Source organism: Stylophora pistillata, chromosome 11 (assembly GCF_964205215.1).
Source record: "Stylophora pistillata chromosome 11, jaStyPist1.2, whole genome shotgun sequence".
Classification (NCBI taxonomy): Eukaryota; Metazoa; Cnidaria; class Anthozoa; order Scleractinia; family Pocilloporidae; genus Stylophora; species Stylophora pistillata.
The window spans coordinates 20,194,368-20,219,105 of NC_142529.1; the positions used below are offsets into that span (position 1 = coordinate 20,194,368).

General features: G+C 38.2%; 3 protein-coding genes and 1 pseudogene across 7 annotated transcripts in view; 1 reads left to right on the forward strand and 3 right to left on the reverse strand.

The window, feature by feature from the left end:
• LOC111325678 (uncharacterized) overlaps positions 1-7,361 on the reverse strand; it is an 8,661-nt gene extending 1,300 nt beyond the window's left edge. The window contains exons 1-3 of one of the 3 annotated variants that reach the window (XM_022929540.2): positions 7,215-7,361; positions 1,487-1,801; positions 1-971 (exon numbers count right to left, since the gene is read on the reverse strand). The exon at positions 1-971 is cut by the window's left edge and continues 1,300 nt beyond it. In XM_022929540.2, coding sequence (XP_022785275.2) covers positions 1-971; positions 1,487-1,801; positions 7,215-7,287 — 1,359 coding nt within the window. In that variant the 5' untranslated portion in view covers positions 7,288-7,361. Of the gene's footprint in view, positions 972-1,486; positions 1,802-3,479; positions 3,684-7,168 lie in introns of those variants that run through there. The other 2 variants (XM_022929541.2, XM_022929539.2) reach the window with 2 other exon arrangements.
• Positions 7,362-11,330: 3,969 nt separating this feature from the next.
• Positions 11,331-17,980, forward strand: LOC111325662 (uncharacterized). 2 transcript variants are annotated; one of them, XM_022929507.2, is made up of 3 exons: positions 11,331-11,796; positions 14,804-15,094; positions 16,133-17,980. In XM_022929507.2, the coding sequence occupies exons 1-3, from the start codon at positions 11,715-11,717 to the stop codon at positions 16,423-16,425; spliced, it is 666 nt and encodes a 221-aa protein (XP_022785242.2). In that variant the 5' UTR covers positions 11,331-11,714; the 3' UTR covers positions 16,426-17,980. The 2 variants fall into 2 exon arrangements, with proteins under 2 accessions (XP_022785242.2, XP_022785241.2); XM_022929506.2 differs by having other exon boundaries at positions 11,511-11,796; positions 14,801-15,094.
• On the reverse strand, positions 17,384-24,639 carry LOC111325661 (uncharacterized). 2 transcript variants are annotated; one of them, XM_022929505.2, is made up of 4 exons: positions 24,351-24,639; positions 21,885-22,172; positions 19,493-20,246; positions 17,384-18,069 (listed from the first exon to the last, which is right to left on the reverse strand). In XM_022929505.2, exons 1-3 carry the CDS (start codon positions 24,424-24,426, stop codon positions 19,519-19,521), a joined length of 1,092 nt encoding a protein of 363 aa, XP_022785240.2. In that variant the 5' UTR covers positions 24,427-24,639; the 3' UTR covers positions 17,384-18,069; positions 19,493-19,518. The 2 variants fall into 2 exon arrangements, with proteins under 2 accessions (XP_022785240.2, XP_088593892.1); XM_088737766.1 differs by having other exon boundaries at positions 17,384-20,246.
• On the reverse strand, positions 22,189-22,726 carry LOC148720515 (uncharacterized; annotated as a pseudogene).
• Positions 24,640-24,738: the final 99 nt, after the last annotated feature.

Here is a 24,738-nt window from a genome sequence, read left to right on the forward strand (position 1 = left end):
TTCTGCTGCGGGGAATCCATCTTCATCGCCATCTGAGACGTCGATGGAGTCGGAATGAAAGGTTTTATTGAAGAATCCCATGGCCTTTCCACTTTTTGATTTGTCAGCGACTGTCATTTCCTCTTCCTGCTTTGGGAATATGTCAGTCAACGCTTTTGGTTGCGCTGTTTTATCTCCAGCTTCACCTACCGCCGAACTACTTGAAACTGATACGAGGGTACCATCATTTGCATCATCAGTGAGGTCCATAGAGTCGGAATGAAATGTCTTGTTGTAGAACCCCATCGCCTTTCCACTCTTCGATTTATCTGCCGCCGTCAGCTCTTCGCTTTTTTTGGTAAAGACATCGTCAGCACCATCCTCTTCCATGGTGTTGTTTTTAAATGTTTTATTGAAATATCCTTTTAGTGTGCTCTCGTCAGCCAGGGAGGTTTCGTCGAAGCTTGTGTTTGGTGAGACCGTGCGGGAATTTTCCAGACCGCTATCCATAGACTCGTTTTTGAAGTTAGCATTATAAAATCCGATCCCCTTCGGAGTTGTTTCTCCCTCTCCTGAAACAATCGGTACGTTTCGAACGGATTTGTTGTAAAAGCCTCTCTGGCGCTCCCGTTTGAGGTTGCTGACTGATCCCAGTCTGCCATTTGGCGTGCTGTGAAGCTCTCCTCCAACGTGCATTTCAACGGATACCACCTCTTGTTTTGACTCTTTGTTGTTTGATCCATCTCTGGAACTGTTGTAAAGAAGATCCCTTGATAATCGTCTGGTTTCCATGCGTTGTTCGGCATGAGGATGAGCAACAGACGTTTTCTTGTGCCGTTCGTATTCTTGCTCCGAAGTTTCTGGTAGGGCCTTTTTAGTGTTCTTTTTTTTGATCAGAAGATGAATGACCAACAGCAACGACAATACGGCAACTGCTAACACTGGCATCAGCAATGATATGTTCACACACCCAGTTGTGAGAGGAACGATTTCTAGAAAGCAAGTAAACACCGATCAGAATATTGGTTTCCTGAAAAAACGTGGCACTCCTAGACTTTATTAGCTTGGCCAATGTGTCTTTGCCATTTTGCAGACCAAAATTGAGAGGGGCAGGGGAAGGCAGCAAGTGTCCTAACAAATGTTATGGGAGTGTAATTATGAGAGGAATACTTTTTGGAAAGTAACTAAATGCCAATCAGAATTATAGCTTCTGGAATAGCATGGCACGATCCGAGAGGTTAGATCCGAGACTGACTCTCCATACGCGTCTTGAATGTACTATTGGGAGATTCCCTCTGGGGAACGTTTTTGAGAATGGTTGAGTTTCATAAAAAATGCTATGTGCACCTCTTGTAGAAGTTTTCAAGGATTTTTCGAAGCTTTTAAGCCGACGTGAATTTATAATTGCACTTTTTATGTGGTGATTACCTTAAAAATCCATGGTTCAAATGATTTTTTACACTTTGAGCATGATAACACATAACATTACATGCACTACAAAACTAACCCGTCTTTGTCCATCCTTGCTTCAGTTTTATACTACATTGAGTTCTAGAGACACCATTTGTGACGTTACACCAATATGTGCCAAAATCTGAATCGTCTTTTGGATCTACAACGAGGACATGGCCACGAGCGCTTGAGTTGTTGATCCGAGCTTTAATAGTGTTTTCCTTCAGCCAGACATAGCTAACAAGAGACGAGGCCTGGGTCTGCGAAGACTCGGGGTAGTTTTTCGTCACATAGCAACCAAGATTAACTTTACGTCCCAAGATGGTAATGATTTCTTTTCGTGTTAGATTCGTGTCCAAAGAAAGCCTCTCTGTTTTGAGTCAAAGAAAATGTTGTGTTAGGTTCCAAAGTTAGAGATGCAAACCAACTGACTGACTAATTGAATGACTACTTACCAGCTGACTTGGCTATCAAATTTTAGAATGATCTATGCCTGTTCAGGATCACTGTTCCTTACAGGAAAATAACTGCAGTGTGAAGCTATACTAGCACGGTTGACATTTGTGAAGCGTTTGGTTAATAATTAGGTCATCGAAGTGGAGGTGAATATTGGTGGATATTAACCGAGCCGCAAAGAGGCGAGGTGAATACCCACTACTTTTACCGACACTGAGGTGAATCATTGTTTTAGTACATACCACACACAAACCAAAAAATATAATTGTTTCTGTCAATGTATTGAACAATGGCCGAAATTAAACCCTTGAGGCACGATTTTGTCTCCTCAGCTGCTGTGAAGTAAATAGTCACTTGAACTAGCCGATCAGCTTGCGCGTAAAGCACTATTCACCTTTGTAATATATCCTAATTTAGAATATTTAGTATTTGACATCCAAGCAAAAATATATCTATGATGTTGAACAATTCATTCCCTTGCTCGTCGTACTCATTTAATTCTGACAAATTTAAGTCCAGTCCCCAATGACCTTAAATTTAATCCATGTGTAGCGATGTTTGCTAGTCCCAAACACTATGGTTAGATTAGTTGCCAGGTAGTTTTTCCTTATTTTTCAGTCTGTTTATTTCAATTTCGTGATGAAATCAGCATACACCAGGTATAACAGTTCCTGTGAAGATTGCAACAATATTTTAAATCAGATCATTTTAAGAAATGGAGGCGGCAGGCCATGTAGTTTTCATCAATGTTTTGCTTGTTGGAAAAGAACTTGTTATCATAAATTCTACACATATTGCAGTTGAAAATAAAAACGCGCCCTATTTTCGAAAGATACGGACCTTTCTGCTAATGTAACGTTGATCGTGCTCTTTAGCCAGTATAGATGTGAATTTGCGAAATTCACATCTATACTGGCTCACAGAAATATCGGAAGACTATCGAAAAGACGACTTGCGTTTCGAAGTCTTTCGTTCCCCAGAACCCTTTGAAACTTTTTAAACCTTAAAGAATTCTGAGCTGGTGTGGCAAAACTAGTTTTCTTTCCGATCCCACGCTTTGCTTGTAAAATCTGGAACGTACTTTCTGAAACACTAATATCTCTGGTATATTATTTCACAGTTTTACTGATTGGTTTTTAGGCTTTGGTCACAACTGAGAATATTTCACCGGCCATACAGTTTTGGACGGAGAAAAGTAAATGACAATGTAATTAAACGCAACCAGCTCGTTAACGTTTAAATTTGTTAATCATTCTCTAGCCCGGTGTTGAATTAAACGATTGAATCTCGTGATCTGTATGAATTACTTTATAATCTGTAAAATTTCTTTGAAAACAGACAAATTCGCTCATTTGACTTCCAAAGAAATAACAATTACTAATGATTGCGTGTTCTGACCATGCTTTGCATTGAATTTCATGTCTTACAGAACTTTTGCCATCGATCTCCCACGAAAGCAAGCTTGTCGAGTTAATTTCTAATCAATATATCAATTAAAGTGCTTCGTTTCCTTAGCACTATGTGCTTAAAATTGTATTGCTTTTAAAAGCAACTAATGAAAATGACAGATGATAGCTTTTCTGTGATCTCACCATTTGCTGCTGCGAGATAAACCGCAATAATCCACAAACATGAAAGCACACGAGCGTCAAAAACTCTACCGGCTGCCATGATGTGTCTTCTCTCGTTACTCAGGGTTAGAAGTGCATAATAATATTTTTATATTAGTCAGTGTTTTGCACACTACACATGACGCGAGAAAAGTATAAATATATATATCCAGACTAACAACTGTCTACAGCATCTACATAACTTTGCATATGAAAAGTGTTTTCTAATCCTACACAATATTGAAAAGTTCGATATTTTGCTCAGTCAGAGATGTTCTGAAGCAAATACGTTTTGTGCATCTTTTTTTTAACCTTTAACGATTTGATATTTATTTCTCTCGCATAGAAAATCGACAGACAATTATTGTCAGTCTTCGTGTTGAAACAGAGACAGTTATTCATTCAGTTCGATTCTATTTATGATATCATAAAAGCTGTTTAGTCGATATGAGAACAAAAACTTGCTTATTACGTAAAACACGTTTTTTTATATCCTTCACATGGCATTCCGTGTCGCTTATCTATTTTCATTGCTGTTCAAACACAGATGCCGCAACCTCAAAAGAATAGGGATGAAGGTTTAGCGGGAGATTGAAAATTTCCGTATAAAATTTTGGGTCTTTATTTGACATCCATGTCAGTCCTTTCCATCCTGAGATGATCTGGTTTTATTGACGTAGTTGATAATGTAAACTGACAATCGGAGAGAGTTTCTACAGCTGACATCATTTGAGCGTTAACTCCTTAACCGTTTCCTTACTTTCTTGGTTTATATCAATCGTTTGTCTTGCCAAGCTTATTTTTTGTGGTTTCTTTCACTCTGATGGAATTTTAACCTGTCACACTTACAGAACCGAGATATGTCAACGTCACATGCTTTACTTAAAATTTCTATTTTAAGTTCCCTATGGGGTCATTGATATGCTTTCAAAAAGTGAGTTTTATCTTTGTCTCTCTATCACTTTTTACTACGTTGAATTCTATCGCGAAATATTCTGGAAGTGACTTATTCAGGAATCGTTTTGAGCACGGTTTTCGGTCAAGAAACTAAAATGAGTTGAGAATGCGTGAAACTTAACGACGGGAGATGAAATAATTCCATTTATTTAAAAAAAAAAACCAGATACTGCTAGATGATACTAATTCGTACGTCATACGGCGTATACTTGGACTGTTGCAAAATTAGATTTCCGCTTGATGATATAAACTAATTTCGCCTTTTGTTGGCATCGAGACCTTTCGTAAAACACGTATATTTTGAAAAGAGAATTAAATCGAACGCACTTTATTTCTGGCAAAGAGAAATACCGGCATTCTTGATTTAACAGAATTACCTGAAAATCAGTGTACAATTTTCACCCCCACTCCCCCCTCCACTCCCACATGCCTCTTAGAATGACAACGTGAAAATTTGTTTCAGTTCAGTCATAGATACAGACTATAATTTCTTTTTTTGTTTCGAATTACTATATATGAAGATGACATGACATAAATTTGCTTAATCATCTATTTTTTTCCTGATTTCTTCACAATCCAATAGTTTATTGTGAAACACCAATGTTCAAAACTGAGTGAATAAATATATCAGAAAATATTGTAGCTTTCTAAAATCATAAGTTCGTTCTCAGTCCATCGAAAACCATGTCTAAAACCAAGAATTTGGGATATTGAAGAATATTTATCGAAACACATCTTGCCAAGGCGTTTGGTAAATTTGCTGTTTCACCCACGAGCAATTCATCGAAAATTTTTTGGCAAGGATTATGGGTTTTGGGTGTTACGACCTTGCTCAATATTAAAATATACCCATACAATTAGCGGTTTTGGTCATTAAGGTTAAACATTGGTAGCAGTCCCGCAATTGTGGAATAGAGTCCTCGAGTTCAAGTTTTGTTTTCGACGCGTTTGAAATGATCTTCCAAGGAGTTTTGACAGAGAGCCTCGCTATGCATTTAAAGATTCATTTGGACTATAAGAGGAGCAAGATCAAACACTTTCTCTTCTGTCTTTCTTTTTTTTTTCCTTTACACAATATAATATGTCATTTATTATAGAGTTCTTTTCGATTGAGTGAGTCTTTAAGTCAAATACCAAAATAACAACAAAGGCCAAGCAGATGAGAAAAAACGCATTGAACAACGAGTAACCTCGAGCGACCAAGTCGTGATTGGTTTTTAAGCTTTGTCTCTGATTGTTCGAGAGAGTGGCGCTAGTTTTCTGGACCAATCACAGAGCGAAGTAAAGCAAAGGCAAAGCCATCTCGCATTACCATCGACACCAAATTCAAATTGTTCCAACAATTTTATGAAGATAACTTCAGTTGAGGTCACAGCACTGAATAGCTAGGTACGAATATGGAAAATATTAGGAAATATTTTGAATGACAAAAGTGTTTCAAGAAAGGCTGGATTTCTCATGCAGCTTGACAAACAGCGAGTCAGCCAGCTATTCTGAAGTGGCGTCTTTGTGTTTTGATCATTGTTGCTGGGGGCTTGCCAAAGTATTTACGAATCTGAACAAAGGAGCTATTTCACCGACCAAAGGCCTCATTGCCAAAAGGTCAACTTTCCAAGGCTAATTACTGACTAATCTCTCCTGATTTCATAACAGCCACGGCGCATCCACGTGAACGGCTCATGCAGAAGACCAAGTGCGTTTAGAGCGATTGGTCACATGTTGTATACGTGACCTAGTTAGTATTTTGTAACCTTGACGACAACTAAAGCGTGAAGTAACAATGTTGCTCGCGTGAATTGAACTTTGAACAGTTTCTGATCTGAGCTTCGGTAAAGCAAATGCCATGAAATAGCCACATTCGGTGTGTTTGCGAGGAAAGTTAAGTAATAAAATTCTCACGTTTCATCTCCCTGCTTTCACTGCCTCATCTAGATACATGCATCACGTCGCGTCATTCTCGGAAATAAAAGAAAGCAGATCTGAGTAAGCCGTGGCATTGCCACAGTTTCTCAACTTTGCTTTCACTTTAAACACCGTGTACTCGGTAATTCTTTCGGTCTTAGCACTAAATTTTAAAAATCAATATCCTTTAGAAAGTTAAACTTGTAAGAGACTTTTCCTACATTAAATTGACTTAATTCAAAAATCGTTTTCTAAGTAGTGGGGAGGTTTTCTGATCTTTAAATAATTCTTAATTAAAATGAGCTTGAAACTAGCAACCGAAAGTAAGTGGAGCTCGCTGCTATATTGAAATTAGGATAATTAAAAAAATACTATCAGAAGTGTTCTAAATAACTTCTGTCCAGGGTCCATAGATTAAATAGAAGCAATTTTCGTTTCTAAACTAAAGGAGCGGATTCAAGATATTGAATAAAAGTTATCTTTAAACGACTCAGTTCCAACACATTTTCGCCTAAAAACTGACTAGTGAGAATAACAATATTGGAAAATTGTGACATAACAAGGATTTTTAGGCCTCCGGAATCGCAAAAATGTAACTCGAAAACTTTGAAAAACTTTTAAAAATAAACTCAGGAGTCCGCTTTCGGGAGGATTATTTGGTGTGCCATTCTAAAACAAACGAGCTGTTGGTTGATGATCTCGGTAAATGAGATTATCATGTAATCTCGCACGTGTATTTTAGGTTTACTTGAACAGATATTCACTCTTAGATCCGTATCATAAAAAAAAAAAAATTTTGTCAGTTTACCTACCCATTATCCTCTTAAATCTAGGTTAGCACATTTCAGATCGACTCACCAGCTTCAGAGAAAAGCTTGATACAATTGTGAAGAATTACTGCGTAACATAAGCACGTCCAGAAAACATCCATGTCGTTCACCGACGGTTACAAGATCGAGCTCAACACTGCACCACAATGTAAACAACTTGCGCAAAGTATACTAATATCAGCTGGAATAGTATACCGATGAAGTGTCGCCTGCTTTCATTGGTGGAAAAGGTCACGTGCAAAAAAATTAGATCCGTATAGAACAATGCTCCCTCTTGAGTTCAAGAGCAAGAAAAATAACCATCGTTCTTAAATGCTTTGGATTTTTATGCCAATTATCCTAGAACAGAAGTGTTGCCTATGTGACTACTCCTTACAATAAAACGCACTTGAGTCGTGGCCTCGAGGGAAACAGCTGGTTTTGTTTCTCTGAGAGCCATAAGGTTTAAGCGGAAGCAAAACTTTCTTTTGACTAGTGGGAAGAGACGCTAAGTACTTGGCTATACATGCAAAGAATGACAAAAAATATAACAAACAATCGAGTATTAACAAGTAAAACACAATCCGTTTTCTTCAAATCTGCAGTCAGACAACTAAATGGGGAGATATAAGAATAAAAATATTCAGTGCACTCACTGATTAATTTTGAAAGAAAAAATATCATTTCTTTGATAGATTGGGGCAGTGAGCTGCTATATTAATATATTAGTATATATTATACTGCATATTAGTATCTAAATCAGTATACGTACTATATTTTAGTATCCAATACGTTACATACGTTACTTGACCATTCCCCATAGGGGCTTTTCAATGCCAATTCCCACCCATCCCACCCCAGGGGAGGACATCCACTACACAAGTAATCTCGTGCGTGGGAAATTAACATCTCCTACCCCTAACCCTGCAGGAGACGGGGCCTACGGTTTATTCGTCCTTATCCGAGAGGACTAGAATATCTATCCATTTTTTGATCATACATGAAAGGTAGCAAATTCTCTTCACTTATTTTAAGACCATGAGTATCGGTCCGGCCGGGGCTCGAACCCTCGACCTCCCGCACAACACTATTCGGCGCTCTAACCAATTGAGCTAACCGGGATCCAAGAATCTCAATATCAATTCTTCTAACTGTCTGCCATACATTTATTATTATCTTTCTCTCTAAGAATTTTTCACGAGATAAATTTATAGTTTCAAGTCGATTATTTTGGTTTTTCTCGTTAAATTTCTGCATGATAAGACAGAGATATGGCGGGGGATAAGTTACATCTTCCTCACCCATGGGAGTCAAAGGGTCGTGCAGTCGAACCTCGCGGAATATCCAGACCTCAATAAACCGGATTTTTCGAATATGCGTACTCGCCTCTCGGGTCCTATCATTGAGAATACAATTACAGCATGCTAAGTTTGTAATACGTAACAGATAACTTTCAATTCAGTTGACTTTGACGTTCTTATTACGAGCCATCCGTGTGTGCAATTGCTTATTATTGTTGTTTCTTTTGTCTTTTATTATTTATTATTATTATTATTATTATTATTATTTTGTTTTTGGTCTAGTTATGCGCGAGCTATTTTCATTTTACGCGTATTTAATATTCAAATTGTTACGTAAGTCCGGACACGTAATTTGTAACGTACCTTAACATAAATTCAAATGTACGACCGTTAAAAGCTCAGTTGCAGCTGAAGATGACTTGAGAATGTCGAAACATGTCTTGTAAATTTAAATTTAAAGTTGTCAGACGCATAGATGACGTCATCATTAACAACACACACATACATACATACATACCTACATACATACACACACACACATACATACATACATACACATACATACATACACACACACACATACATACATACATACATACATACACACACACACATACATACATACATACATACATACACATACATACATACATACACATACATACATACATACACACACATACATACATACATACATACATACATACTTACACACACACATACATACATACATACCTACATACATACACACACACACATACATACATACATACACATACATACATACATACATACATACATACGCACACATACATACATACATACATACATACACATACATACATACATACATACACACACATACATACATACATACATACATACATACATACATACATACATAAATACATACATATATCTTTACTGACCACTTCCCAAAGGGCTTTTCGGCATCAAATACCAAAATAAAATACATAATTATAATTATACAAAACATAATTACACAAATTACTAACTAACAATTAAAAATAATTAAAATATCATTCCTTCCTCTTAAATTTGTCTAAAAGTGCCCCTCTAAGCTTATTCCTAAAACTATTAATATCAATGCATATCTTACAGATCACAGATGATATAAAACAACTACACTCGGTTATGTCTCATGTACCACTTATTTGTTCTTAACACATTTCTACGTCATCTGCGACCAAGTCGTGGGAGCAATTCATCGCGCGTGAAACTTTGAAGTTATTACTACCCAAATCACGTCGCCAAAGATGCATTTCATCACGAGGCTCTGGCACAGTCCTAAAAGCTTTTTAAAGTAGCCGGGTTTGAGTATATACTATTAATCTTGATCTTATCTTGATCTTATTAATTAATTTTTTTTTTTAGTATATCCTATCTATCACAGAACAGACGCACTCAACATGAAATCTCTTTATTAATTTTTTTGAAAAGATGTGTGACACAGGTAAATCTGGGAAACTGTCCGGTCAGCCAGAACTTTAGCTGTTTGATTTGACTTTATCCCAGCGAGATGAAAACAAATGTAACGAATTCCAACTCTGTTGTTATTTTCAGTCTTTGATTAAAGCATGTGCATTCATTTTGCCTCTGTGTCGTTATGCGCGATTAGGATGCGTAATGTAATAATGAATGACAAAAACTAAAATTATAATTGTATTTTAGATATAACACCACTCGAAATACTTTGAAGAAAGGAAAAACCATTGACGCAGTTCAACATGATGACCGGAAATGATTATGATGGAAGTCGATCAATTTCAAATATCAAAATCCTGTTTATGAATCGAATTGTCAATAATTTCAGCCTCGTCACTCGGAGAAGAGGGTGAATACTCTTGACATGTACGTGTATTTTTTTTCTTGATTGAGATATTTGAATTCTAAGCAAACCGGCTCCTACAGTATCTATCTCTTTTCTTATCAATATTGTAAAAATAGTTATGAAAAATCGAAAATTTCAGTCCTAAATGCGGTTGTCTCTTTTAATAGTTTAGTGTGAAAGATAAATAATTACAAAATGATGGTGAAGTTGAATCAGTTAAAACAGTTTTCAAAGTTTGGAAAATTTTTAAAATTTTTCTCTGAACTTTGGTTAATTACGCAGTGGTAAGTTTTGGACTATAAAAACATAACATTATTCGATCTACGATCTCTAACTTCACTTAAATCCCCCATCCTTTCCTTAGATCTTAGTTTTATAAAACCCGTCTGTGTAACAAATAACGTTTTTCACGAGTCTGCTAATTGACAAAATGAAATTACACGCATCACCTCATTTTCCTTGACTCCTCTTGCAAACATTTTTAACCCTCCGGCATATGAAAAACTGTCAGGTAATGGCAAGCTATCGAGCTTGTGTTCTCCTCACAAATGCTTCGTCGCTTTTCTTCTGGTTTTCGCCTTAGCAGTTATTTAGAAAGACCCAGAAACGTGCAACAAACCAAAGTTTATGCGTCCTATTGACCTAATAATATTGTGATCGTTTTATATTGGAGCCCCTGCAAGAGAGCTTTTAATTGTTTATCGAGAAATAAAAAAAGCATTGCACTGCTAAAGCAAAAGCACTTCGCACAATCGAAAGAAGCCTTACATGGTAACTCATTTGAATTTCTGTTTATTTAAGCTTTTCCAAAAGCTACCAATTTAACTGAAACATGCTCGCCACTCGAACTAAACAAAGCATTTTATTGGCTAATCGATTAGTAAACCAACATAATCACATCAATACGGTGACAAGTCTCAGAAATGACGGGCAGTTAATTATGTATTAAGATGCAATTCCATAATCACGTAATATTGTCACGCTTCGACTGAAGAAAATCAAACGCCTGCAAGTGTTGGCCACAAAAATTCAAGAATGATCTGTGGCCGAATTTGATCATTGGACGCAAAATATTTAAACCACCCGAAGAAGCGTTGAAATATACGATTTTTACGCAGTGAAACCGCAAAGGTGCGGCCGTTTTGAAGAACATATCCGAATATCTCGCTCAGACGCTCGTTTATATCGACTGTATACAATCATTATGAAATAATTAGGCATTTTAGAGTCCAGTCTCGTTGCTCCTATTAGCGAAACGAGTTGTCATCGCACAAGTCCTTGCCTCAATATAAAAAAATATCGAGAAACTATTCTACGCCTTATGACCTCCGTAGCTAGTTGCTTGTTTCCTGTCGTGTAAAACTTCTTTTATCGATTGAAAGGAGAGAAAACCATAATGGCGAGTTTTGTAGCTTGGTTTTGTCGTGCATGTGGATTGAAAGTGGCGTTTTTACTGGTCATATCTATTGTGTGCAATGGTTAGTATTATATCGATCGTTCTATTTTTTGCGAAGTTGACTTGTTTGAGATAAGCCATTTTAGGTATCCATGTTAATTCTTCTCACACAAACTTCGGAAAAGGGAGCCGGGTAAGTTTCTTAAGAAACTGTGGTGCTGCGTTGGTTGGGGGTATTACAAGATAATTTGGTTTTATCAACTCAGTTGATAAAGTAAATTGGTCACCGTAAAAAGTTTGTAAAGCTAACGCTTCGAGATTTAGCCCCTCATTAGAGCGAATATACGAACAAAGAGCCAGTGCTCGAACCGTCAGCTTTTGAAACTTTTTACGGTGGCCAATTTGTATTACGAACTCAGTTGATAAAACCAAATCAAACGTTAGAATGGCTCGTTAAAAGATTCCCTGCAGCTTTATTGGTAAAGCATCAGAAACGCGAATTCAGAACTGTTTTGAATTCGAATCGTCACCGGTAGTTTTCTTTGTCTAACACTATTGACAAATAAGTAACGTCTTTATCAGTTGTGAACACACAGTCTAAACATTGAAAACAAAGCTTTAAAAGATAACAACCTCTAAATAACAGCATAAAGGAAAATTTAAAGAGAAATAGTCAAGAATTTATTCACATGAAAGCTGAGGATGCTTATGAATTCTTGCTCGCGCGTGTAGAATATTTTAACTGTCGATAGTGTGTGACTTCTCGTTTTATCTGCGTTCCAGCCGGAGCTTTATTCAAACTTCAGCAAAATATCCTTCGTTTATTGTTGAATAATTGTAATTGGCTGATTTCAGTAAACAAGTTAAGATTAATTTCGGCTCTTAGTTAGTCTTCCACCAGAAAGGTATAGTCTCACACAAAAAATAATGACTATTCTTAGAGTACTTAAAGCGACATCCCTTGAAAAGGGAAAACCACAAACGCAACTTAATGAACATGATCGCAAAAGAAGAAGAAAAAAAGTTAGTCGGCTTTTTCTCGGGCATAATTTGTTCATTAACAACTAAAGGGATTTGAAATTTTGCAACATAATTTAAAGGGCCTATTGTTCTCTTAATATGCACGATTTTCAATGTTCGTGCATGATTATTAAGCAGATAAAATGAAAATTTGTCTTTTCAACAACTTAATATGAAAGAAAGCCACAAGTTTGGTAAAACGTGTATACAAGATGCTGTTTTTGTGTTAGACAGATGTTTTAGAGCTGATGTTTACAAGAATTTCTCAGTATTGACCAGCCAAGTCAATACTGCATAATATTGAATGCCAGTTTTCTTTAAAGAACCCAAAACCTCGCAGGGTTAACCTTAAAATGATTTGTATCTCGATTTTAATGGCTTTTCTAAGGCACACAACATAACAGAGATAAAGTAAAATTTTGAAGAATCCATGACAAAAAACAAAAGCTATTAGTCTAATATTTTTCAATTTTTTTTAGCACAAAAGAAAATACTTAGTGTATAAAATGCCACAACCAGTGCGCAGTGGGTTCATTTGTGGGCAAGTTTTAGACAGAACGTCGACGGTTTAGCTACATTAGCGGTTACAGACGGTTTTAGTATTATAAATGTATATTTGCCAGCCTACAAAAGTTTATATATGCGAAATTATTGAGCCCTGTACCGCGATAGAATGATTTGTCATTTACCAAAATAATCATCATCTATTTGCAAAAACCGTTAAGATACTTGCAGCATTAGAGGAGTTTCGTGATTGGCTCATGCATACAAAATTGGAAGACTACGTAATCTTGGTCACGATTCTAATGTTTATTAAGTGATATGATGAAGTATGAATAACTCATAACTTAAAATAATTTTTAAATAATCGTGGGTGTTGATCAAACACGGCCGTCAAAAGAGAAAACTGTCCCATAAAGCATATTGCTCTCTTTTACTTTGTTCCAAGAGACTAAGGTTTCCTTAAACGATTTCAATGCTATTACCAAACATACCGGCATTCAGTGGGTAAAAATGCACGTTTTGAACAAAACACTGTTCGTATATGTGAACGATCCTTCGCAGTAAAGCACTATTTGAGCAATAGTGAAAATCAGACCTGAAAAAAATTTCAGGCCTGTACGGGATTCGAACCACTGACCTCTGCGATACTAGTGCAGCGCTCTACCAATTGAGCTAACAAGCCAACTGGGAGCAGGCCATCAAATTAATTCGACATAAACCCGTAGATGATAAATCAAACAACAACAATTAATTTGATGGCCTGCTCCCAGTTGGCTTGTTAGCTCAATTGGTAGAGCGCTGCACTAGTATCGCAGAGGTCAGTGGTTCGAATCCCGTACAGGCCTGAAATTTTTTTCAGGTCTGATTTCCACTATTGCTCAAATAGTGCTTTACTGCGAAGGATCGTTCACATATACGTCTCATAACCGCAGTTCATACATATGTTTCATATGTTTGTTGTTGTTTGATTTATCATCTACGGGTTTATGTCGAATTAATTTGATGGCCTGCTCCCAGTTGGCTTGTTAGCTCAATTGGTAGAGCGCTGCACTAGTATCGCAGAGGTCAGTGGTTCGAATCCCGTACAGGCCTGAAATTTTTTTCAGGTCTGATTTTCACTATTGCTCAAATAGTGCTTTACTGCGAAGGATCGTTCACATATACCTCTCATAACCGCAGTTCATACATATGTTTCATATGTTTGTTGTTGTTTGATTTATCAAAACACTGTTCGTTAATAAGACCGTATCTGGGGTTTGAATTGGTGCGACAGCTTGTATACGTCAAAGTTAACAGTTTTATCCCTTATAATATCAGAATAAATCATATTGACCTGAAGATGATAAGTGACGAGTTGGTCCTCAAGGAAAACACTGCTATTCACGAAAAAAATCGGAGCAAGAGAAACTTGAAAGAAAAATCAAGCCTCCGTGACACTTGAACCCATGTCACACAAGTTCAATTGAGCCTTATTACCAACGGAATTGCGGAACTATTTAAACGTTTTTCGTAGTTTCACGTGAATTCATAGCTCAACCGTTTTCTGTAACTTTTTCAACCAGAAGCGCTGGAACTCGACGTGAACCTTACACGACAGGAAGTCATAACATTTCTCAGACAGCCGGTGAACCTTGGTTGCTATGCAGAAACAGACTCAGCCAGCTCTACACTGGAGTACTATTGGACAAAAGACAACCAAACTGCCTCGCAATCTCCAAATGTTCAAGCATTTGATGGCGTCCTGGTTGTAACCCCAGAGAAAGATACTGATTTTGGAACTTACGAGTGTAACGTTACTAACGGAATGTCCAGCGCTCTGTGTAGGATCTCGCTGGTGCAAGGAATGGGTACGCCGGGTAAGTATAAAGAATAAAATAAATTGTCGGAAGAAAATTAAACAGGCCTGATGTGATTGGGGGAGGAACTGAAAAAAAAAAACAAAACAAAAAAAAAACAAAAAAAAACAGCTGTTCATGTCCACTTAGTATTTTCTAGATGCTCTGTGTATTGTCTACGTTTATAGAGAATCTAGCTGTCGACAATAACTAGAATGCGAAAAGCTGGTATGGATGTTGTAAGGGCTACGGAAAGAGACAGTTTAAAACGTACAAGGCTTAAAAAATATGTTTCATTCTAACAATGCCCCTCTCCACTTAGGAGAGCAATTGCACCGTCGCGTTGGACGTACCAGACTATCATCTCATTCAAGATGATATCGGTGATTTTAAAATTGTTGACATGACCTGCTCAGAAAAAATATTTCTGTTGTCTTTGTTTTTTTTTTCTTGTTGTTTTCGATTTGTTATCTTTAGTTGTAAAAGTTTCAAAATTGTCTGACATGAGAAAAACAACAACAATGACAACAAAAATCATAACAAGAATCAGTCCCAACAAACTCCTATCTCGCCACCGAAATTAATGTCTGTTCCCCTAACTTTTTCTTAAAATTTTTGGTGTTTCGTCCGCATGAAGAGAGCGTTTACTGTGCGAAAGAGAGCAATTTTCAATTGAAAGTCGAAGATGAAACGAGATGACGTTGGTTTTGCTATGTGATTGGTCCAGAAACTCCCGTCATCCTCTCAGCCAATCAGACGCAAAACGAAAACCAATCATGATTAGGTTATCCGCGTTCATTCTCTCGCGCTTTTTGTAGTTTGCCTGGTTTTCCTGTGAATTCTCATTGGCCAACAATGAAGTGAATCATCGTTTTGATTGGCCGTTACAATTGGTTTTCAACATTCAATCAAACTGAAACTTTTCTTCGCTATCTTATACGTGTTTCTAAGGTTGTAGGCTCTAAATGCAACTAAAATCTGGATTATAAGCACCCGGTTCTGTGCGTCTAACTGCAAACTTTCATTTCACTAATTAGAGCATTTTAAATTAATTAAAAGGTGATCCCACCACTGGCTGTGTAAATGTTTCAGTCCTGATGCCCGTTCTGGCAGTTGCAGTCTTTGCACTTCTCCTGTTTATTCATCTTGTTGTACAAGGCGCGAGGAGGCGATCACACGATGACGTAATGTCCAAGAAAAGTGAGAATAGCAGTCTACATAGTCACGAGCATACGCGGATGCGCGAGGGAAGCTGTGTTATCGAAGAACCCGTCGAGTTGCACGTCAATGGCAGTGTCTCACGGATGGACGAAAATGAAGGCGTCCAAGAAAGCACTGTCACTCAATTTTGACCTGGAAGACTTTCACTATGTAGGCCTTGAAATCAAACTTCATTTTTGAAAGAAAAATGCAGAAACCCGACCATAAATGTTGAATCAATTTTGATACAAGATCAAAGCAGAGATATACCTGGCCATTCGTACCACAAAACTTAACGCTCGGCATGGTGGATTCCGGATGAAGAGGTCCGCACTTGACAGTTGCCAAGATGGGAAGTTGCTAAGTCATGATATTGACCAAGACAACTACTTTCGGCAGTGCAGCGATAACGAATTGCGTAACGCTTCCTGTATGAGAAAACACAGAACGGCTTGACAATAGACTGATTCCTTAAATAGGCCGTAGAGGAAGAAGTATGCTCTAGAAAACACTATTTTTTCATCGCCACCATTAATCATAGTGCCTTTTAAGGCTGCGGAGTAAACTAACTATTAAAAGTTTGTCTGAGGTAGGGACGCCGTAATTTTGAAAATAGCTCCGTAGCCTGGCCCCACACGCATGCAGCTCAGTCAACGAGCTGGTCAAAACACCTGTTACACTAATTCATTCAGGAATTTCATATCATAAGGTTCCTAATTGCTCAAGAAGACTGACAAGAGATGTAAAACTGTGAGACTTTCAGTACGTAACGGGCGACCGGCTAGGACACTGAGCAGGATTCCAAAATGGCGGCGTCCGCGATTGACTAGTTAGTACATTTGCAAGGTTATGTCAATCTTTAGAAACTCCAAATGTTGGAAAGCGACATAACTTTAAGCATCCTTTCTAATGGCGGAGACGTAAATCAGGTGTTTACCGCAGCATACGTCTACTTCAACCTCACTAGATTATTGTTACTTTTTAGATCTCTTACTTCACAGGGGATCCCTAGGGTTTGTGAAACTAAGCATTTCCCCTCTTCCTCCCTTCCCGTCACTATTTTGAGATTCTGTTCCTGAACGATAAAAATCAAGAGGAAACAGCCTTCAATCATATATCTAAAATTCCACTCTTCTTTAATTTAAGATCACTTCAATATAATACTGTCAGTAGATGATGAGTCAAGATCTTTTCTCGTGGGTTAAGACTGGGCTCTGGTAAAATGCTTCCCTAGTGATATGTATATATTATTGTTTCACAAATTTCTTGTACAAATATAAGCTATCCATATTTTTCTCCTACAAAATGGGTATGAAAGATATTTTCATAGGTTGTTTTTAAATGGTATCCGAGAGCGTTTTCTTCAAAAACTTTCACTAGAAATTATGGTGAAGAAAATATATATCTACTTAGACGTTCTGGTGTGTAGTATGGCTGTTATTTTTACGAGTTGTGCCTTATTTTGACGAGCCCGCAGGACGAGTCAAAATATGTACAGTGAGTAAAACTGGTCAGCGATACTACACACCAAAACGTCTGATAAGTTATTTGTTATCCAACTGCTATAATTTCATGCGTATTTCTTAAAAAGTGGGAATAGCAAAGCAGAAACAGAAGCGTAACACATGCAGCTGACCGTTTGAACAGGTTTTTTTTAAAAAGTACATAATAAAGAACTGTCCAAGATCGCAGAATATTTATACTCGATTCGCGCGTTACTTGTACCCTACGTAGTGTAGTTGGATAATGATGTGTTTTCCTGCATCTGCGCAGAATATTGGATCACGAACAAATTTCTGAAGAGTAAAAAATGAGATTAAATGAAAGTTAAAATGAAAAGCTTTTCCATCCTGAAAAGTTAACTGCCCAACAAAACAACAAATTTAAAATCAACGAGGGTGTACTACCCCTCGACTAATTTCGAGCTCCCTGTGCAATTCGTATAAATATCCTTTATCCTTTCATGGCTTTCCTAATTGTGTTTCGTTAGTTCTCACCTGTCTGGTGTTTTTTTTTTTTTTAAACCCCACCAATCCGTTATCTTAAGGTCTTTTTTGTTCAAAGGTAATTATTAATGGAGCCAAAAATGACCCTAAAGCTCGAGTCGTAGTTCCTTCCTGGTGACGTTTTTTCAAACCACACTATGGCTAATCGTTGAGCAAGTCGTGCAAACAGCGCAATAGCCCATTTCCGAATTACCCTTGGCCTCTTTTTCAAAACGAGGCCTGGTGCTCAACCATTGTTGTGAAAATGAGTTTAATTTGCATGTGAATGAAAACGTGTTATCATATGAAAAAAATGAGCACCAGGACTCGTTTTGAAATTGAGGCCAAGGGTAATTCGGAAATGGGCTATTCACGCGAGCCACGTGCTAATTTCCTGCGCAAAAATTTTAAAGAAACCTTTATAACCAACCGATGTCACGCAAGATTATAATAAATACATAAAAAAATTCACCCGCTAACAAAAATCTTTAAAAGGAAACATAACTAGGAAAAAGGAAAACTTTCACAAACATACTTCATCTAAGAATTTGAATAGATGAAAATCATAGATGTGTAGTGCAGTTTCAGAAATGTGTGAACGCGATCCTCGCAGTGATGAACGCTATCCACTTAGTTGTGAAAACAAGTCCTTGATGTTTTTTTCGGGCCTTATTTTCACTACTACATAAGTAGTGCAGTAAATGGCTTAAACCCGGGGCTAACATGTGAAGGTGAGGTCTGATCGTCCGGGTGAGTGTAGTCCTGAGAAGGACTGTTGTCGGTGGAAGTGACTGACGTTTCGACAAACTGTGCGGAAGTCATCATCATGACAACAATCATTCACTTGACTCTGATGATGACTTCCGCACAGGTTGTCGAAACGTCAGTCACTGCCACCGACAACAGTCCTTCTCAGGACTACACTCACCCGGACGATCAGACTACACCTTCATACATAAGTAGTGTTCATTACCGCGAGGGCTGCTTTCATACAAGACTTCATCTAGTTGCGAGTATTACGATTGTGTTTCATTTTGTTTTGAGAGTTACAACATATTGCATTTTTTTTAACCAACATGACATGTTCGAATTGCCGGCGTTGTTAATTACTAATTTTTGTTATCAATCATATGGTGCGTGACGGCGTCTCTCTGCGCGTTCAACATTTACATATGCGCAGACGTTTGACCGCTGTGTCCGTTCAAACGATCGTTTCGTGATTTGTCTACTCTACCTGATAGAGCACCCAAACCGGTTTCATCAATTCAAAACCGGTTCATCGTCGGTGTCTCCTTTCTCTTCAAAATCCATCTTTTCCATATAGTGACTGACAAGTGGCATTTCAGAGTCCAGGCTCTCTCGTCCACTTGCATCACCATCTGTTTCGTCACCAGGGACGAATAAATCTGCAAACCTTGGTGTCTCCTCCGCATCAACTGGGATGCGGTTAGGATCTGACAGGACAGGCGCAATCTCATCATTCACTTCCTCATCAGGAACAAAGAAATCTGCAATCCTTGGAGTATTATCCGTATCAACTGGGATGTGGTTTATGTCTGAAGAAGCATTCGCGGTCTCCACCATTGTTTCGTTGGCTGCTCTGACGTCCGGCACGCTCGGGATATCACAAATTTCCTGCATTTCAATGGGTTCCTGACAGTTTTTCTCTTGTGCTGTATGGTTTTTGACTTTTTCTTTAATATGTTGGTCATTTTCAGAGTCATCTCGTCGGCGATTTTTTCTAAATCGCTCTTGGAAAGGCTTCTTTTTCTTCACTTCAACGTGTTCTTCAAATTTCTGTTCCACTGGTTCAGACTGTTGGGAGAGTTGAGGGTGCATTATCTCCTGCTCTGACCACGCCCACTCATCCCTTCGCTTCCAACGAATTAGAAAATGAGCATTTAGTAGCATGGAAACCACAGTCACTGCCAAAACCGGCATCAGCACTGCAATAATCCCACAACCAGAAGCAGTTTCCTCCACATGGTCTACAACATGATAAAAAAAAGTTAAAACAAAAACAAGACTAAAGACAATGGAGCAAGACTTATCCTTCTCGAGTTCTTAGAAATGTCAGCGACTTCTATTCGCTGACGGGCCACGTGGGGCGAACCTTGTTTCTGATTGGCTAGCAAGCAGTAGAAAGGGGATTCATCTTGCCCCCCTTGGATTGTCCCTTCGGGATTGCTCAATTTGTTCCCATTTGATGCCGGCTCGCATCAAGAGTTTGAGTTTCTATAGCTTATAACGTAACAAACGTTTTTTCTTTCTTGTTCTTTTTCCTCACAAACGCTTATTCAAGGCTGGACGCCTACTAAATTTCAAACTTACTGGGTGGGCGCTTATCCGAAGTGGTCGCTTTTTTCAGGTTGGATGCTTAATCGAATAAATACGGTAAGCTAATCATGGTCACATGTAAAACACCGAGAGACGTGGCGACCTCGGTTCTAGCCTTGGCCAGGGTCATTGTGTTGTGTAACCTTCGCTGGATCTGCACCCTTCCCTAAAGATTGCAATAAATATACGCCTTCCTAGCATCATCCAAAGAAACGCAGAAAGGTATCTGCCTCAAAAACAACTTCATCGCGTGTAAAAAAGCTTAAGGCGATTCCTCAGAAAAAAAAGTTATCGAACAATTTTATTTCACTTTCGTTAAATGTTCTCTACCAATTTCTGTTTCGAAAATTGCAAAAAAAAAGATACGTCACCGTACTTGTTTAAGAGATATGCTGGGCCAAACTTACAGCAACAACAACATAATTTAAACACGACAAAAATTACAGCGGAGCTGATGTGGTCGTGTACAGGCTCCATTTACGCCTGTTATTGGCACTAATCCCGCGCGCCATTTCATTGGTTCACGGTACATTTTGTAATTAGTACCCGCTTTTGTATTACATCATATTGTAAATAATTTATTCAGTAACGGGCTTCGTGCACGCTTCTAGTCGTATCTTTTTTCCCCTCGATGAGGGGAATTTTAATTTCTTCAATTTGAAGGTGATAATTTGTACACCAAAATTATGACAGAAAACAAAGGTCACCATGCTCGTTCAAGAGCAAAAGACCATCGCACTCGTTTGACTCGTCCATTGATTGAAAAATGATACCATGTTCTCTGAATGGGAGCCTGCTTATTCACCTGATACGACAGAGCTGAATGATAAACTGCTATGTCAAAGGTATGCAGTCAACAACACGGGCTCAAGCGTGCGAGGTTTAAAATTTAGCGAAATTCACGGAAAACAAGGGGCTGGCAATTAAATCCGAGCCATTTTGTTTTCTTCGAAGGCATTTTCCTAATTCCAAAGTTTTTAAGGAAAAAATTTATTTTCGAAAATATTAAGGGGGGTGTGCAAAGTTTTTGGAGGTTGTTCTGTAAAAGAAAAGCGGCAAGGAAGACAACGCCACGAAGCAACACAATAGGAAATCAACCATGCAAACGACTCGAAAACCGTTTTCCGCGCCAAAACCTGGCGCGTGCGCATTAGTTATTCAGCTCTGTCGCGCATTACAGGATGCGCAGTGGAATACTGAGGAATCACCTCAAACGGTGATGTGAGTCATTTTTAAACATTTCACCTTCTGCAATGTTTGTTAAACTTCTAATTTGGAACACCACTTACTGCTGTCATTACACCCCTGCTTCAGTGAGATACTGCATGTCGTTATTGTCACGTTATCGCTAACGTGACACTCGTAAGTTCCAAAGTCTGCATCATCCTTGGGGGTTACCACCACTACGTTTCTATAGACTTGTATGATTGAGGATTGCGTGACAGTCTTATTATCTTTCGTCCAAGAAAAGGTCAAATGCGTTGTGTTCGTCTGGTCGACATAGCAACCAAGGTTGGCTGGTTCACCAATAGTGGTCGTGATTTCCTGACGGGTCAGATTCATATCTTGAATTAATCCTTCAAGCCAAAGAAGTTAATTAGCCACCAGGCCTTTCCGCTATTCAAATACTTAAATATATTATTAGTGCTACAAGACGCTCGTTTCTCCGCCCCCCCCCCCCGCGAAGATTTGAGAAGAGTCGGGGAGAGGTTTTCCGGGTAGACTCGAAGGGCCGACTGTCTTGTGGCAATGCTAACTGCTGCAATTTCTGTCAGGGTATCCGCGCGTGATAAAGCGCGATTTAAATTTTGAAAGGTTGTCTTCGAACGCTGTTTCAGAAGAGTTTGTTCTCAGAAGTCGAAGGGCTTCCCTTTTAATAAAACCTCGTTTTACGCCCTGGCGGTCGGTGGCACCAGGTGAAATGTGTGTACTGAAAAGTTTCAGTCGGTTTGTAATGAGTACGCATGTCAAGGATAGATTCATTCCTGAATCGATCTCCTTTATAAATAATGGTGTCGAGGAATGTGATTTCGTTCTCTGAAATTTCAGCCGTAAATGTGATTGTAAGATGAAAATTGTTAGCTTGTTGAATGAACAGGTAAATTTCCTGTTTGTTGGAGTCCCGTAGAGATTATATTCCCATAGGGGATATTTGTAATTCCGCTGACTGTGTCGCGAGACAACTTGAGCCGTGAATCAAATTGAAATTGCCGTGCTCAAAAATTGAAAATTGCCGTGGTGAAAGTAAAGTTGCCGGGATCAAATTGAAATTGCCATGGTCAAATTGAAATTGCCGTGGTTAAATTGAAGTTGCCGTGATCAAATTGAAATTTCCGTGGTTAACTTGAAGTTGCCGTGGTCAAATTGAAATTGCAGTGGTTAAACTGAAATTGCCGTGATCAAATTGAAATTGCCGTGGCACTCAGTTTTGGGCCACCGTATGGTAGACTAGTTTCAGACCCCGCTCTGGTTGCTCAAGGCTCTGCACTTTACCGCGAGAGAAGGAACACCAGTGTTGAAGATGTTATCACGAGTGCCTGCTCGCTGGCTACTAAAATAATAAAATGATGTAAACTTTAACGAAATGGCCGATTAACTACTCTACATTTGTAATCAGATAAGCCCAAAGATTTCATTTAAGTAAACGTATAAACTCGTGAATTACAGTTCAACAGTTCTTTCAAAGGTACAAGGAAACATTCGTCATTTCTAATTGGCTCGGCTCTTTCTTCTTGAAATATCACAATTTGATCAATTTATCCATCATTTTTCATAACTAGATACCCTGCGAGCAGAGCCTTTCTAACCCGTAGAAAAGAAGAAGAAAAGAACAAAAGGCTCTGTTCGCAGGGTAAAAACTAGAGAGCATACACAAAAAATTGTTTTTATTGTTGAATTAACAATAATCATCTTCAAATTTAGCCGGTAAAACATTAACACGAAATAGCTCTCCAAGAAATTATGGACGTGACATTTACCGAGACAATTTCGTTTCCACGCGAGCAATCGAAGTTTAATATGAAAGATTTCTATGAAAGTTCAACTGATCTTAATATACAGTTTAAAAGTGTTTGCCAAAAATACAAGGTAAAGTTACTCACAATATCGCCTTTACCCCCGCCACATTTTTGAACTAAAAAGGTTTATCAGAAATAGGGTTTGGTTCACACACGCAATTCTAAACCTTCAATACAAATACTTTGGTCGTTTTTTTCTTTGTAGTTGGCAAGTAAATTGGCGAAGCTAACCACGCTTTTGTCAAATAATAATTGGTGAATTATGTCGTTTATGAAATGGCGATGAGGTCGACTTCTTTGGGGCGACAAAAAGTCGAAACGTGTCCATGAATAAATAACATAAACATATATTAAATTCTGCAAACGAACCCACGATATGTTATATTCGAACGAATTTGTAAACAGTTAGATCACCTCTCACGTGACGTTTACGTACAAAAGAGACTGCGTTGATATTAGAGCAACTTGTAAAAGTTACGAGACCGTTAATAACTTTTATCTCCATTCCAATAACACTTCATACCGCTTTAATAACGTAATAGTGTAAAATACATTAGATCACATATTTTTAGACATCGATAAACTGCGATTTCGTACAAAGCAACGATCGATATTTCCGTTTCTTAATTCGGTTCTATAGAGATACCATCTGGACGAGAAAATGTTTAAATATTCAGCTTTTAAGTATAGATTAAGATCAGTTGCAGGAACCAAAATATTTCCACGCTAAATACTCACCCATTGGGCCGGCAAAGTTGACAAAAAGGAGTATTCCTTGCAGAGCACAACGCAGGCACGTCCTAAAGACCGCCATGTTGGTTGTTTGTAATTCGTGAAATAATCAGACAATTGTGTCCTAAAATGCTTTTCAGAACAAAAATAGCACCATGGTGACGGAATTATTCCTTTTCTTGCCACTTATGATATAGTAACAGGCCTAAAACGGCCGATTCAGCTGAGTTACAACAGTTTCGAAACTAACACTACAGTGTTTCCTGCCAACAATACACAACAACGTTGTGTGATGGTTTGAAGCGTGACATACTTATTCGGCCCAGTTTCCCGCGTCATTACACGTAATGCTTGCCAGAGCAATCGCACGAGCTCGCACGAGTGCATATCTCTT